This window comes from Lacerta agilis, chromosome 3 (genome assembly GCF_009819535.1).
Source record: "Lacerta agilis isolate rLacAgi1 chromosome 3, rLacAgi1.pri, whole genome shotgun sequence".
NCBI lineage: Eukaryota > Metazoa > Chordata > Lepidosauria > Squamata > Lacertidae > Lacerta > Lacerta agilis.
In genome coordinates, this window is record NC_046314.1 from 8843930 (window position 1) to 8859892 (window position 15963).

Genomic DNA, 15963 nt, shown 5'->3' on the forward strand with positions numbered 1-15963 from the left:
CACAAATTTTAACAAGTTTACTACAAATATTTTAAGGATATAAAAATATGCATTTGATGGAAGATTGAACATTTTCAATCTGAAAGTATATGACAAGTACCAGCAGTAGGTTTGACAATTATCACTGTGCAATGTAGTTGTTTTATGTGGCCTTGAAGCAAGGATTTTTATTTTGCTGTCAAAACTCCATTCTAAATTCAAATGCTTAAATGCTGGATGTCAGCACTGAATTGTTTGTTCTATTGCCATCTTTTAAATCCCTTCTCTTTACAGTATGCAGAATGAACAGAAATGTATCTTATGCAAATAGGTGTCGGTGATGCTGTATTTGCAGCATCAATATCATCTTAAGCTATGTCATCATTTATTAAAAGACCACATCACTTCAGTCACTTTAACCCTCAGCATGCACTCATATGGTTGATATTTGTCAATATCTGCTGCATATGTTTAAACTATCTCCTGGAACACTTAAAGCATTGGTAAGGCACTTCTCTGGTTTCTTCAGTGCATCTCTAGAGCTGCACTTGTTTCAAGACCTGACCAAACAGTGGTCTTTGTCCACAATGCAAGTTGTGTAGCATGTGGGAAGGGAAAGGTCACTGAAATAGTCCACATGTTTGAATGAAAATACATTCTGTACAAAAAATACTTTATTATTGCTGTGGCGTATGTTTCAGAGGAGCAGCTGTGCTGTTTTAAATAAATAATTGTAGCATGAGCTTTTATAGACAAGAGCCTACTTCTTTAAAAGTACTATATACTGTTGATATTCCCCAGCAGGACTCTTGCTATATTTAAGATCCATTTCATACACAACAGTAATTGCACAATGTAAGGCCATGACACATCTATTTAGGGCTGCAGGAAGCTGGAGCTACAGAATGAATACTCAACATCCAGCTTTTCAACCCAACCCTCATTTCAATTCAATTAGGTACGGAGTAATTCAGAAGTTAGGAAAAAGTTACACCAACACACCAAGAGAGTATATCCAAAAGAAAAAAGTTACGAAAGACCCAACCTTACTTCCAGTTCTGTTTCTTAAGAGATTCTAGTCAAATTCAAGCCATACCGTTTTACGGCCTCTCTTCAAATTTCACTTACAAATAAACACACAACATAATTTGGTTACTCACATTTCCCATGTATTCTGAAAGCAGATCTTGCAAGGCTTGTCGCACTGCATTACACTCAGCAACTATGCGTTCCCGTCGGTCATCACGTGTGCAGGATGAGTCAGCCATTAGGGCTGCACCACTAATGATGCTCTCCAGGCGCTCTTCCAGGGAAGGCCTAAAACGCTCCTCACTGAAGTTCAAAGGATCCACAATGATTTGTTTCTGGCAGGAAGAAAAAGTTTTAAACTCCAAGTAAGTGTCATACTATTCTAGGTCAGTTTGATGAACACAGCGTAGAAATATTAGGAAACGCAGCTCATACTTTTGACATTGAGCATGTTACCCAGTTCCATCTTTTCAACCTATGCAGGGCTAAAAATCTTTCTTGGACTAAAGATAACAAAGTAGTACATCAAACTCAATTCCTTCCGGCTTAAAAGCCTTTTTAACAGAGTTTGCAACAGTATAGTTTATACTAAGTTAAAGCTGCAGTAGGGATTCCAATCTTTTTCAGAGTCATATTAACATGTTAAAAAGGAACTTCAGACGAAGTCTTACAATTTGTCAACTCTGCAATATTTTCAGTGTTAAATCTTCTTAGGGATTCCGTTACACAGTAGCACAGCCACTGAAAAGGGGTTTTGACCACTACTAACAGCACAATTCAATACATGTCTATTCAGAAGTCCCACAGAGTTCAATGAGGTTTACTCTCTGGTAAGAGGGTGCAAGATCATAGCCTAAATTTTACTTTACAAAGGAATGGACTGAGAGCAAGAATTTCACATATAATGCAATTCCACTTGAGTCAAGGGAGTGCCATAAGGCTGTTGAAGGTTTTAAAAATTACACTTGCACTTGGTAGTGAGCCTGGAATATATTTGCAGCCAATGAAGACAAACAATATTTGATTTAAGAGGTTAACTTTTCTATGCCAGAGCTTCCTAGAAGATGTAGAGGAAGCCTCAAACAGGGATGAGGAAAGGAAAGGCTGGATGGTATTGGCAGTTTTTGTTTGCTATGACACTGCCTGCTCCTATGACCCAAATATGCCTGGGATATTGAACCACTATGTAACTGTGGGATGACAAAATTCCCTGCTCCCTTCAAATCTGTGAAGGTGGCTTATCCCTGTTGCACTAAGCCCAAGAGCAATTCTGAAAGGAACCTGATGGCTTACTGCTTTTCAAATATCTCCAAAAGTCAGTTCTGGATCAAGGAGTCCCAGTTCTTCTCCATGGTCTGGGTCAGGCATAGGCAAATGCGGCCCTCCAGATGTTTTGGGACCACAACTCCCATCATTCCTGACCACTGGTCCTGTTAGCTAGGGATGATAGGAGTTGTAGTCCCAAAACATCTGGAGGGCAGAGTTTGCCTATGCCTGGTTTGGGGAAAGGGGTGGAAATTCTGACACTGCACTCCTGTCAGAGGCAATTGTATTTCTGTCCCTTGCAAAAGTGGATTAGGGAAATGGATCCAAGGAGGCAAATCTGGAAAGCTGAAATGCAAGGTGGGGGTAGTAGCAGCCTATGCAAAAGCTGGATGAAAGCAGTACAGAGCTAAAAGGAGACAGAGTCAAAGCGGGGGGGGGGGGGGAGAAGCTGTGAAGTAACTTATTCACACAGGACTAAGGAAGAAGGGAAGACTTTGTCAGGAAAAGAGCAGATAGATTGCATTTCACATATTCACTTAAATAGGGAAAACATTGTGTTTCAAATCTCCAGCTTTCCTATCAGGTCATGGGGCGAGTCGAGAAAAGCGAGTTTATTTCCTAATTTCAGCCCTGTTTTGAATGGAGCTAAGCACCAAATCTTACTGCCACCCCCTAATAGTTCTCTGAAAATAACCATGTCAACATGTCATAATACGGAAGGTGGCTTATCTAGAGTACCAGTCTTGCCAACTACACATCTCCAGATGTTTAAGCAGTCATGTAATCAACTGTGTGTGTTCTCATGGTGCCCAAGTGTATCTACATAAATGTACATTTATCATCGTATTCACACAGATGGTACAGATGTTTACAAATCTGTTAGTTTCTGAATAGCCATGTGTAAACCAAGGATATGGTTACTCATCACCCTCAGGAGATCTAACTGCTTCTAGGTAACTTACGATCAACTGACTATGATAAGGGAACATACATTTCCCCCCTGCAAAATGCAGTACTTACATCAAAGTTGTTAAGTGCATACGCCAATTCTCCGCCACCGCTCTGATGCTGAACAGAGTCTTCCGAAGCTGTTGCCTGGGCTGCATTAGAGATTCCTGTGACTGCCTGCTGCAGCTGCTTGTAGATCAAATCCCTGTTGGCTTTGTAAGCAGCTACATCTGGGTGCTGGAGACATGCTTGAGAAGCAGTGTAAAGTATAGGAATATTTTTCTGAAGGATTCCTCTGGCTGCTGCCATCTGATCACGATGGCCAATATCTTTTAATTCCTGCAGAGAATATTTCAAATAGCAAGATGTGTTAAGGGATAAATGTGATGCAGTTCAGCACTCAAGACTCCCCCATAACTAACGGAGCATTGCATATTATTCCCTTTGAACAAGTAGTGTAATAGCATAACATTCATCAAGAAGTATATCAAACTACAAGGTTTCCAAGACATCATTATGTTGCAACAGTAGAATCCTGAAAGTGTAGGTTTCATTAATATAAGTTCAGGTAATTAGAAAACTTCTAGACAGCAGAGAAAAGTATGAGCAAGAATCTCACAAGTTTCATCAGAAGTTTCTAATAGTAAAGCAGCAAAATCTCAGTCAGGCCTCTTATGGTTTGAATTCTTAATAATTATACACGTACACAATATTCTCTCAGACCATGATATGTGCTCACTGAAGCTTAAAATTCTGCAGAAAACCACCACATACCACCACCACGCATCACCTCCACAGAGCTAGCTGCTATTTTGTTGTTGTTTGAGAAGAATAGTTGTAATTTGAAGAAAGGGAAGATTGGGATACAGAACTCTCCTCTATATTTGCTAATGATGTTCAGGTGTCTGTAAATAGGCCCAAGGAATTGGAAGTCATATGAAAACTAAGTGCAATTTTCTTTGCCTACTCTGGAACTTAACTTCTAAGGCTTCTGCCCCACACAATTTCCAGCAACTGTCTTGGAGGTATACATAGATGTGATTCCTTCTCCAATCTTAAACCAAAGAAAAACAGATTCTTATTATGAACCAATTCCTGAGACTGAGTGGCAGTTCAATTTAAAATAAACAGAACTCCCGTTGAGAGTGATGGCAGTCACTTCCAGGGAGCTTGCTACATTGAGATTTCAATGCATGTAGCAGCAAAAGTCCTGCACACTAGCTAACCGCTTACGACAGCTGAAACCATTAAAAAACATACTAAAGGACAGTCAGTCCTTTGATCAACTCATCAGCACTCACAACTCACCCCCCCCCCCCACAATTTTTAATTGAATTCTGTGTGGATTTATAGGGACTTGTCCTTAAATTCTATGGAATGGGTTTTAGAACCATTTCATGGCAAACTGACCCAACACAACTTTTTGTCCATGGGCCCAACCCTACTGGCAACATATAGGCAGCCAGTGAAGATCCTGCCAAATAGGTATTCTATATGTCTGCACACCAAAAAGTCAGTTAGTATTCTGGTGGTAGCATTCTGCACTAGCTGCAATTTCCTGACCATCTTCAAGAGTAGCCCTGTGTAGAGAGCATTACAGAAATCAATATAGGAGATTACCAGAGTATGCATAACTATAGCTAGGCTATCTCTATGCAAGAACAGTTGTAGTTGATGAAGCAGACAAGGCTGGAAATGGGCACTCCTTGGCACAGAAGCCACTTGAGCCTCATATGACAGAGACAGATCTACAAACGCCTCCAGACAATGGGTAAGATTCACCTAACAAGTCCCATCTGCAGAAGCCCTGCTACCATAATGGGGTCTCCCCCCTCCCCCCTGAAAAAACTAGATCAGGGTATGTGTTGGGATAATGAGATGCAGAGTGGGGGATTGTTTCCTCTGGCAGGCTGAAATACTTGCACTGGCGGAACGGTCAGAAGACTGTGATATTGAATTCCTCCCATTGTATCTACAACTCCTTCCAGAAGAGGCAGAACACCCATTTCCTGGACATCAAAGTCACCCACCCACAGTCCTTTAAAGTATTTATAGCATTGTAATCTTGTGATTCTGTTACAAATATTGTCAGATATTTACCAAATATTGTCAGATATTTACCAAATATTGTCAGATATTTACCAGTATATAAAGCAACCATATCTTTGAAAAAATGCAAAATGTTACTATACCTGTTGTCTTTTGCCTGCCATTATATTAAGCTTATCCACCTCTGGTTTAAGAGCTTTGTACTGTATTCCTAAATCTTGTTCAGTACCAGCATTTCTTAGTTTCATGATGCCTTCTTCTACCTAGAAGATTAAATCAGATTTTGAGCTATATGGACTATACAACTTTTAAAAATGTAATACAGATTCTGTAGAAGTAGTACCAGTAACTTCCAAGAGTACTTATGCAGTAGTAATCTGGGGGGGGGGGGCTCCAACCCCCAACAAAACAGTCATGCAATCTGAATGACAATGCAACCTGCCTATTTTAATGGCATATAGCTCTAGCCTGACTTTACATAGTAATACTTAGCCCATTGGCCAAAATGTCAGCCTGTCAGCCAAGACTTGTATATGGGGTCATATCACAGAGGAAGACCTGTTAGTCCATCTAATCCATCAATGTGTTTTCAACAGTGCTTATCCAGATGTTCCTAGGAAGCCCATTAGCAGAGGAATGAAGGCAAAACCACTGCCCTACTGCAGTTCCATCTTCCCTGCTATTAAAAAAACAAACCCCTATTCTGAACAACTTTAATAAGCAAATTAAAAAGAGACAGAAAGTTACAGGTGAGTCACTACTTACAACTTTAAGTTGAACAAGCAGTTTGTACACATCTGCCATATCAGCCAAAATGAGCAGCCGGGTGACAGCTGATAGGAGGGCACGGGCTGCTCTCACCATGTTCCCTCGTTTCACAGAAGAACATGGGTCATCAGCAAATTCTCCAGAGGCACTCTTCATCAAGTCTCCTACGTACACAAAGTTAGCAAAAAAGGGGTTACATTTCTTCAGCCTTTCCAATTATCACTGGATGAGGTAGTTTACACTTCTTATGGCAGTAAATGAATATGTAGAAACAGCACTATTTTCTTACAAAACTGGCAGAATCCTAATAAATATCTATTGCAATTATGCAAATAGCTGTAAATTGCCAGGAGAGACACCCCACCCTATTAAAATTAATTAAAATAAATCCAACCTTCTGAAAAGAAAAAATATATAATGCACTGGATTCCCCCCCCCAAGAAGGAAGAAAGAGATATTTCTTTCAATTAAAAGAAAATTTCTCAAATCAGACAATTTGGTATCATGCTCTTGAAAGCAGAGAGGTCAAGGTAATTATCAGAAAATTGTACAGTTGAGATCTCATTTTACAAAGGGATATTATTGTTACTATTATTATTTATTAAATGTATTAGTTGCTTTTTCTGCCACTCAGAGCAACTTACAATATTTTAAGCAAAAAAAACCACACACACATACATTTATTTTATTTTTATTTTTTTTGTACACCTTTAAAGCCGAGGGCACGTGTAGGGCTCCGTCTGAGAAAAAGAACTGGAGAAGTGCATGCGATAGAGTTTTGCCCTTGTTAAGTAGATGTAGAACTTGGGATTTCCAGCTCAGGTTGTATTGGAAAACAATCCCTAGATATTGGAACTTAAAAACTTGATCTATTTTTACTCCACCAAGCTTCCACTGAAAAAGTTTCCGACTTCTAGAGAAGACTACAACTTTTGATTTTGAGTGGTTGATGGACAATTGGTTAGATTGACAGTAAGCAGTAAAGATCTTTAACGCCCTACATAGCCCAACCCTTGAGTAAGAAAGGATCACCGCATCATCTGCGTATAAAAGCAGCGGACAACGGTAGTTTGCGATGCGGGGGGCGTGAATGTAAGCGTGCGACTCGTTTAGAGGCTCTCTCATATCACTGACAAACAGGTTGAAAAGGTAAGGTGCTAATATACAACCTTGTCGGACTCCTTTATTTATTGGGACCGCATTTGTAAGGTCACCAGCGGGGGTAAGTCTAATTCTGGCAGAGGATCCACCATGCAGTTGGATCATGAGCCAAAGGAGCCTTTTATCAATGCCCCACCTCGCCAATTTCTCCCATAGAATGGTTCTGGGGATGCTGTCGAAGGCTGCCTTCAGGTCTATGAAGGCAGCGCACACACATACATTAAAATCAGTGATTTAAAAAATCCCATCCATGCAAAAAGGCTGTCAATAGTTAAAAGCCTGATTAAAAAAGGAATGTTTTTGGCAGGTGCGTAATTTTATTAATATTAATGATATGTAACAATGGTGCATAGCGAGCCTCCCTGGGGACAGCACTCCATAAGCAGTGAGCCACCACTGAAAAGACACATACTTATGTTGCTACCCTCCAGACCTCCCATGGAAGGGCCTCAGATTACAATTGCAGGGTTCATGTCAGTTCATATGGGGAAAGCGGTCCTTGAGGTACTGCTGTCCTAAACCACATAAGACTTAATAGGTCAAAATCAGCACTTGTGGCCAGAAACTAAGTGGTAGCTAGTGCAGTGGCCTGGATGGGTGTTATGTGCTCAGACCATCTTACCCCAATGAGCAACCTGTCTGCTGAATTCTGCACCAGCTACGGTTTCTGACATATATAACACACTAAAGTGATCTAATCTAGAGATTACCAGAGGGTAGGCAACATAAATTAGGCTATCCCTGTCCAGACAGGGCAGTGGTGGCGAACCTATGGCACGAGAGGGCTCTGAGCATAGCTGTCAACTTTTCCCTTTTCTTGCGAGGAATCCTATTCGGAATAAGGGAATTTCCCTTAAAAAAGGGGAAAAGTTGACAGCTATGCTCAGAGCCCTCTCTGCAGGCATGTGAGCCACTGTCCCAGCAAGCACAGTGGCCACCCGCTCCCCCCACACCAGTGCAGGTGGGAAGCGCTCCTTAGAGTATGCTCTGCCCACAGTGGCACTGGGGGGGGGGAGTTTTTTTGGGGGGGGCACGCCGCTGTGAGCAGTAAACATTCCGTAGAGCGTGCATTGTGTGAAATGAAGTTCCGTGCCCGCGAACCAGCTGGCGGTGTGCTGTTGGTGAGTTGGAGGCGCATGTTTGCTGCGCTGACGTGAGCGATTTGCAGCGCTTTTTAGTGGTGTTAGTTATTTTCTGCATTCCCCCTAAAAAAGCTCCAGATCCCTGTGCAATCAGCTTCCCCCCCCCCCAAAAAAAACCCTCAACACCTTTGCCGTGTTGGCACTTTGGTTGCAGTTTGGGCACTTGGTCTCTAAAAGGTTCGCCACCACTGAGATAGGGGCATAGCTGGGCTTCTAGGTGAAGCTGATGGAAGGCACTCAGCACCACTGAGGCCTCAAGCTACGTACCTTCTCCTTCAGAGGGAGTGCAACCCCACCAAGAGCAGGAAACCTCCCCTTCATCAGGTCTACGCAACCACCCGCTAACAGTGCCTCGGTCTTAAATAGTTTGAGCTTCAGTTTACTTTAGAAGCAGAATTTTAGTAGCTTGTCTTACTGAAGATGAAATTGGCATTCCACAAAGCTAATTGATGACTTTGGGTCTGTCACTATCTCTCAGACTAACCTACCACACAGGATTATTGTGAAGATAAGAAGAAGATGGGGGACTATACATGCCACCTTGGGCTCCATGGAGGAAGGGCAACATTAAAATGAAATACATCTGTAAATAAAATAAGTGCAATTACTTAAAATTGGCTTCTTTCTCATAATCAAAGGAATGAAAACTGGCCTTTAAATATGTGCATGTATTGAGAGGCAGGCTACTAGTTTTTGTAGACTAATAACTTTAGTGAACTAATTCACAGGGCTGGGACAGTCATAGCAATTCAGCTCCCCATCACAATGTGATATTACTACATACTGTACCTTGTTTGCGAACATCTTCCACCGCTGCCACCAGCTCTTCTTTAAGAAACTGGCTCTCCTTTGCAATTTTGTCCCCTTTCTCCAGGAAGTTCTCTGTTGCCTGCTCAACTGATGCAGCTAGAACATGAGCCTTTTTAGATCGACCTCTTTTTTTGTTGGAGGGACCCTTGTTACTGGTATTAACCAGTGTTGTAACCTGGAAAGGGACATATTATTAGTTGACAAATTATAAGAACCTTCTCTGCTAATATGGTTCCAGATTTATTTGTTGGACAAGCATCACAATTCAAGCAAGATCGACTGCACTTTAATTGAACAACACATCAAGCTAAAAGAGTCTGTTAAGTTTAAAAGAATTTTATGTCAAACAGTTATGCAGCTGAAACATTAGTTGCTGATTTAGGAGTGTAGACCTTAATGCAAATCTCAGTTTTCTGCTCCAGAACAGTTTTTAAGGCAGTTCTCACCTTTATTTCTTCACTCTTGCATCCTTAGCTCTATCTTCACTTTTGCTCTCTTATTATACAATTATAACCGAGTGGGTAACCTCTGACTTTGTGGATCTTTCATATGCCTGCTTTTTCTTGATGCACTTTAGTACTGAATTTCACCCTCTCCCATATTCAGTGCTTTTTTCTGGGGAGATGCAGGGGTACGCATACCCCTAAACATTTTGTGAGTAGGAAAACGAGAGTACCCCTAAACATTTTTTAAGAAAAAAATGCACTGCCCATATTCATACTGCTTCTCTCAAAAACCGCTTTTCTCTCATCCTTTTCCAAGCCAATTTCTTCTCATGATGCTACATGTCTGTGGTTATTCACAATTACTTGCTATATTATGGAAACAGGTCACTGTTTTGTATACACAAGACATCAGTTTAATGTTACATGGGATTTTTCTTTCTTATGTTTGAATTCCTTCCTCTAAAGAGCTCAGGGTGGCATACATGGTACCATTCCATTTTATCCCAATAACGTTGCAAGATAGAGAAAGCTACTTGGGTGAGGCCACCCAGTAGGATAGACCAATTTAAAGTTTCCCCTTTTATGTTTCAAATATTTCCTCAACAGATATACAAAATAAAGTGTGCATCTGCATACAGACCACAGAGGAAATACCTAAGTTTTTGAGATCAAGCATTATACAAATCTGTTGGTTTATAACTGAAGAAAGCCTTTGCACTACCTAACAGGATACTTCCTTTTCACTGTTTTAGAAAATATTTTGTGATATATTAATTGATAATTTACTGTTTGTTAATTATTGTGTATTGCTAAATTGTATTATTGCTTGCTTACTATATTGGATTTTGTTTTAAAGTTTTAATTCTGGTTTGGATTAAGCTATGCTGGACTATATCAGGAAGGGCCAGCTGCAAGAAATAATAATAAAGCAGCATTGGGGTGGTGATTAAAAGTAAATGCAAGAACAATTAGCAAAGTGATTTGCTCACAAACCAAGCACTCAGAATCTTTTAGAACCAAACAGCTGAAAGCTAAGTTCCAAAACAAGGTATTTCCATGTGGGAAACGTCCACCTTTGTAGGAAACAAAATCACATATCCATAATGTGACTGCACAACTTTGTCCTCTTTCTTAATTTAATAGATTATTGTGATGAGATATAGGTTGGATTGTCCTGGAGATTGATCATAAAACGTGAGACAACTTGTCATGCCCTGACCCTCAGTATTGTCTGTAATATGCATGACCTATTATTCCACACTACATTTGGGCTCAAAAAGGAGATATTTTGGTCATGATTTCCTCTTTGAACAGCAATGCACTCTAATGTTATTTTGAACTGAGTCAGTGAGTGAGGTGCAGATATGACATTTTGCAGTCTCTTAATCATGCTTGGATCAGACGTGCCAACTCAGGCTCATATGCTATTCTCCATGATCACTCCCCTGAGATAATTAGAGTCAGTATTACATTTGCCTCAAGTTGAATGCTACCCATAGCTGACTTTAAACAAGAATTAGAAGCCATAAATTGGAAGGTTTTAATCTCTGCTTTAAAGTTATCTATGCTCAGTGTCAGAAAAATGCTTCTAACCATATCATCACTTGATTCAATGTAGATATTAGTATCATCCATTAGCACAGAAAAGGGGAAATTTTGGGAAGGAGAGAAGGAGTGCAAACATCAGGAGGAGTGAATGAGACTGTAGGGTGCTCCTTGTTTCTCAAGTCAGACATAGTTTAGAGATCACCAAGTACTATGAACAAAATCTTCAAAAGATGCACTCAAATCTGATTGAAATTACAAACTTAACTAAGTAAGTCCCATTTAAACAAATGCATCTTCACTGGTTAACAAACTAACTTATTTTGAATCGAGCACAATACCTTTGATATTGATTTGTGGGTTTAGTAGAGGGCCACAGATTCCATTTTAAGAGATCAGTATAAGGTTTGCTTTAATTATGTGTGTGTGTGTATGTATGTGTGTGTGTACACACACACACACACACACACACAAATATATATTATATGTTGTTTATCCACTGTTTCACCAAGTGGACTTCATTGATGAGCAAGGATTTGAACTTGGATTTCTCCCATTCAAACTCAACATTCAATAATATTTTGCACAGAAGGCATTATGAAAGATAGTATCAGAATATATTTACCAGCTATGCACCAGCTATTTAAAAAAGGTGATTTTTATAACCTGCTCATTTTATTTTGAAGTTTTCTTACAAAAAAAGAAAAAGAAAATGTGGGCAGAAGATTACATTGCAAGTTTGCCATGGTGCCCCCTTTATACTTGGAAGTCCAATGCAGATCTTACTGACTAGTGATGTAATACAATTAAACTAATAGTTACCCAACTCACTATTGATCCAAAACATTAGTAGAACATCACCACATACAGCTTTTGTTACCTGTGTAACGAGAGGCTCTAACAACCTTTCAACTGCCAATGTCCTTATCTCCAGACTTTTCGGATCCCATTTGAAGTTAACGTTTCCTGCATTAATGGTAGTCATTTCTAGGGAAGAAGAGGGAATTATCTGGTTATTTCACTTACTAAAATTCTCTATACAGCACAAACTGGTGATTGTTTTAACTCAGAAGACTTGCTGAATTCAACAGGGCTTACTCAAAAGTTAAGTATGCATAGAATGGATGCTTCAGCTGCAAGCTAGGACAAATTACTTTTAGTACTAGAGCTCTGCCGCAAGAGCACACAAAATTTACTCTTGTCCTATCCATCAAAGGAAGAGTTGGATTCAGTAGCCATCGTTTAGCCCTGAGTTGCAAAATGAGATCTACTTTTGATTTCCGTCCCTGCCTTTTTCTCTATATACCTCCACTATGTTTATATTCATCCACTCTGTTTTTCTTTGTCTTTTTTCCGCTAAGAGAGCAACCCCTAACAAAACAAAACTTAAAATTATGTATGTCACTGCTGCAACCCACAAGTCAAAGACCAATGAGCTGGATGACAGTTGGGAGCAGAAAGAAAGAATAGATTTCTCTCTCAAGTGGATTGCATAGGTTGATCTATGAGGAATTAATGTGTTGATGGTCTTGACTGAACAGCAGGATAGACACCTTGTCATTCCTACCACGATTCTTAAGTGCTGCAATAAAAATACAGCAGCAGCATCCTATCTGTGCTCGTAACCCACAGCAGGGCAAACAGTATCATAGCGCTGGAAACCCCCAGAGAACACACATTCAAGTTTCATGAAAAAGAAGACAGGGACTGACAACAAAGTAGTGCAGCTGAAACTAAGATAGCCCCTTCATACTTTACACAATAGCTACATCCACCATTAACATAGCAAGACAAACAAGGATTTCCTCTCTCTGTTCTCACAAACTCTGGAAACAATGTGGTACTTTCAACGCTTTAAGAAGCCCTACCCCCCACCCCAAGCTCCTAGCCCTTTAACTCCTTCCAGCTATCCAGTTCTATATTACATGGCACAGTAGAAATCAGATTATTTGGCTTTACACTCTCCAGAACAGACACAGGCAATAATACAACCAAGTCTGCATCCACACACGTTTTCCATAGCCAAGTACAGTGAACGCTCGGGTTGCGAACGTGATCTGTGCAGGAGACACGTTCGCAACCCGCAGCGCCGCTTCTGCGCATGTGCGAGCGCTGAAACCCAGAAGTAACCCGTTCCGGTACTTCCGTGTTCAGCGCGAGTGCAGACCGAAAAAACGTAACCCGCAGCGTTCGCAACCTGAGGTATGACTCTGCATAGAAAAAGCTGACTGCAACATCACTGCTTAAGTACTTGTTAGTATATACCTTACCACCTCATGATTTGACCCTGAACACAGGTACAAATCTTTGATATGTGGGAACAGGTAACACTCTCTCTCCATCCACTCTGATCAGTACAAAGACTCCACTATCTTATCACAACTTGCTTGCACAGCAGGGGGTGGGGAAAGGATAAACTGTAGCTATTATTATGGTTTAGGCCAGGAAGGTTTCAAACTAGAATTTTGTGATATTTAGGTTGGTGTAATAATTACATTGCCCTACTAAGGTTAAAAAAAAAATCCATAATGACATTCATGTTTTAAAGATGTCTCTAGCAATCACAGTTACAGACACAAACTTTAAAATCCAGTGAGAATATGCTCAACTGAATGTGAAATGGGAGATAATCCAATTCTGATGAGACATGAAAACCACATGAATCGTTTTTAGGACCTTGAGCAACAGGTGCCAACTGCAATATAGACATGACTTCCCAAAGCTGCCAACTGTTTTGCCATTTTGCTAAAATACACGCTTGCATTAAAAAGTGCTGATCCCCCCCCTTTTTATCACCATGGTGCATTTCTAAATTCACTTTTGAAGCAGTAGTTCTAAGCTTAGCAAAATTTCTCTCACATTTTCTATTATACTTTGCGCAAAGGATAGGCATGGTGCATGGAGGCCAGAGAATGGGCCCATTACTATGCGAATTTAGCAGACATCACAGCTTTACAAAGTCTCCCCCCACCCACACAACATGGTTCTATTCACACATTTCCACAAGTGCAGTATTTCAATGCATGAACTTCTGTAAAGAGATATGAATGTTAATAAGTGGGGCAGAAGACTCTTTAAAATGTCACCACTTCTAGCTGTATACCATGAAGGAAAGGCTCAAAATGAAGATAAGAGAAAGGATCCTGCTACCAGGTACACTTAGGAGCAACATCATCTTTGCAAACTGAGCTAGGAAGAGCGGTTCCATTTTTCAAGCATTCTCGATGGGTGATTAGGGCAGGGTGGGGCAAAGAAACAAACCAATTAAAGATAATTAAGTGTTTATGTTCCCATATAACACTAAACCATGGTTAACGTAAGTAAGCTAACAACAAACCATAGCTAATACGGTAGGTAGCCGTGTTAGTCTGCCATAGTCACACAAAAAAATAATTCCTTCCAGTAGCACCTTAGAGACCAACTAAGTTTGTTCTTGGTATGAGCTTTCGGGTGCATGCACACTTCTTCAGATAGGCATTGGAAAGGATGCCTAACTGAAGGCATTGGAAAGGCACTGGATTGTGTGAACAGAGAAGAAGAAGAAGAGTTTGGATTTGATATCCCGCTTTTCACTACCCGAAGGAGTCTCAAAGCGGCTAACAATCTCCTTTCCCTTCCTCCCCCACAACAAACACTCTGTGAGGTGAGTGGGGCTGAGAGACTTCAGAGAAGTGTGACTAGCCCAAGGTCACCCAGCAGCTGCATGTGGAGGAGTGGAGACGCGAACCCGGTTCCCCAGATAACGAGTCTACCGCTCTTAACCACACCACCACACTGGCTCTCAGAGGTCTTTGCCTTGAAACGGATACGCAACAGTTTAGAACTATGTATTTCAAAGGCTAATATTCTTTTTTCCACTGAAAAGCCTAACACACCCACCAAGAAGTTCATTCCCACTTCCATGTCTTGTGTCTCTTGTTTGCTAAAGAGCTGCAATAGCAGCATTCAGCTATCCTACAATTTCAGGAAACCTGCACTTAAATATGTTGCTTGCTAGCAACCCAACTTCCCTAGCTGACCATCTCTCTACATTCTTTAATTCCATTGCTTTTCTACCTTGTTAATGTTCCTGCCAATACTACAGAATTGTAGTATCAATCCTGTTTCTTGGAAATCTTTGCAAGGTCTACCCACTGTGTGCTTTGTTTTGTCCCTCCTATCTACTACACCAGGCATGTCCAAAGTCTGTTTTGGGGGGCTAATTCGGCCCCTGTGGCAGTTTATTTCCTGGGGTAAAATCCTAAAAAAAGCTAGCTCAACAACTTTGGTTGGCCCCCCATGGCCCTTCACTTCTTCAAATCTGGCCCTCTTTGAAAAATGTTTGGACACCACTGTACTACACCCTTCTTTTCATTCAGTCTTGGCTTTCATCAATCCTTTTCTAATCCCCACCACCAGATCTCATTCAGCCACCTTATCTCTGGACTCCTAGGTTCACAGTAGGTTGAATAGGTAGCAAACTAAGCATCATCTGCAGAAATTTAATAGAAGAAAGTGCATTATCTGTTCATTTATAGATCACCTTTCCACTAAAGAGTTCAAGGCACTGTACATGGTTCTCTTCCTGCCCCATTTTATCTTCACAACAACCTTTTGGGAAGTACAGGTTAAACTCGAAAAATTAGAATATTGTGGGAAAGTCCATTTATGTAAGCAATTGTTTTCATTAGCTACTGGAGTTTAATATATGAGATAGACTCATGACATGCAAAGCGAGATATGTCAAGCCTTTGCTTGTTATAATTGTGATGATTATGGCGTGCAGCTGATGAAAACCCCAAAGTTGAAATGGTTAATTTGGGGTTCTCATCAGCTGTACG

At 40.6% G+C, this 15963-nt stretch overlaps 1 protein-coding gene across 3 annotated transcripts in view; it reads right to left on the reverse strand.

Annotated features, from left to right (window-relative positions):
• Nucleotides 1-15963, reverse strand: part of CTNNA1 (catenin alpha 1) — a 70117-nt gene that overhangs the window by 46739 nt on the left and 7415 nt on the right. For all 3 annotated transcript variants that reach the window (XM_033142807.1, XM_033142806.1, XM_033142805.1), the window contains exons 2-7: nt 12024-12130; nt 9132-9327; nt 6037-6203; nt 5415-5534; nt 3295-3561; nt 1140-1343 (exon numbers count right to left, since the gene is read on the reverse strand). In XM_033142807.1, coding sequence (XP_032998698.1) covers nt 1140-1343; nt 3295-3561; nt 5415-5534; nt 6037-6203; nt 9132-9327; nt 12024-12128 — 1059 coding nt within the window. In that variant the 5' untranslated portion in view covers nt 12129-12130. The remainder of the gene's footprint in view (nt 1-1139; nt 1344-3294; nt 3562-5414; nt 5535-6036; nt 6204-9131; nt 9328-12023; nt 12131-15963) is intronic.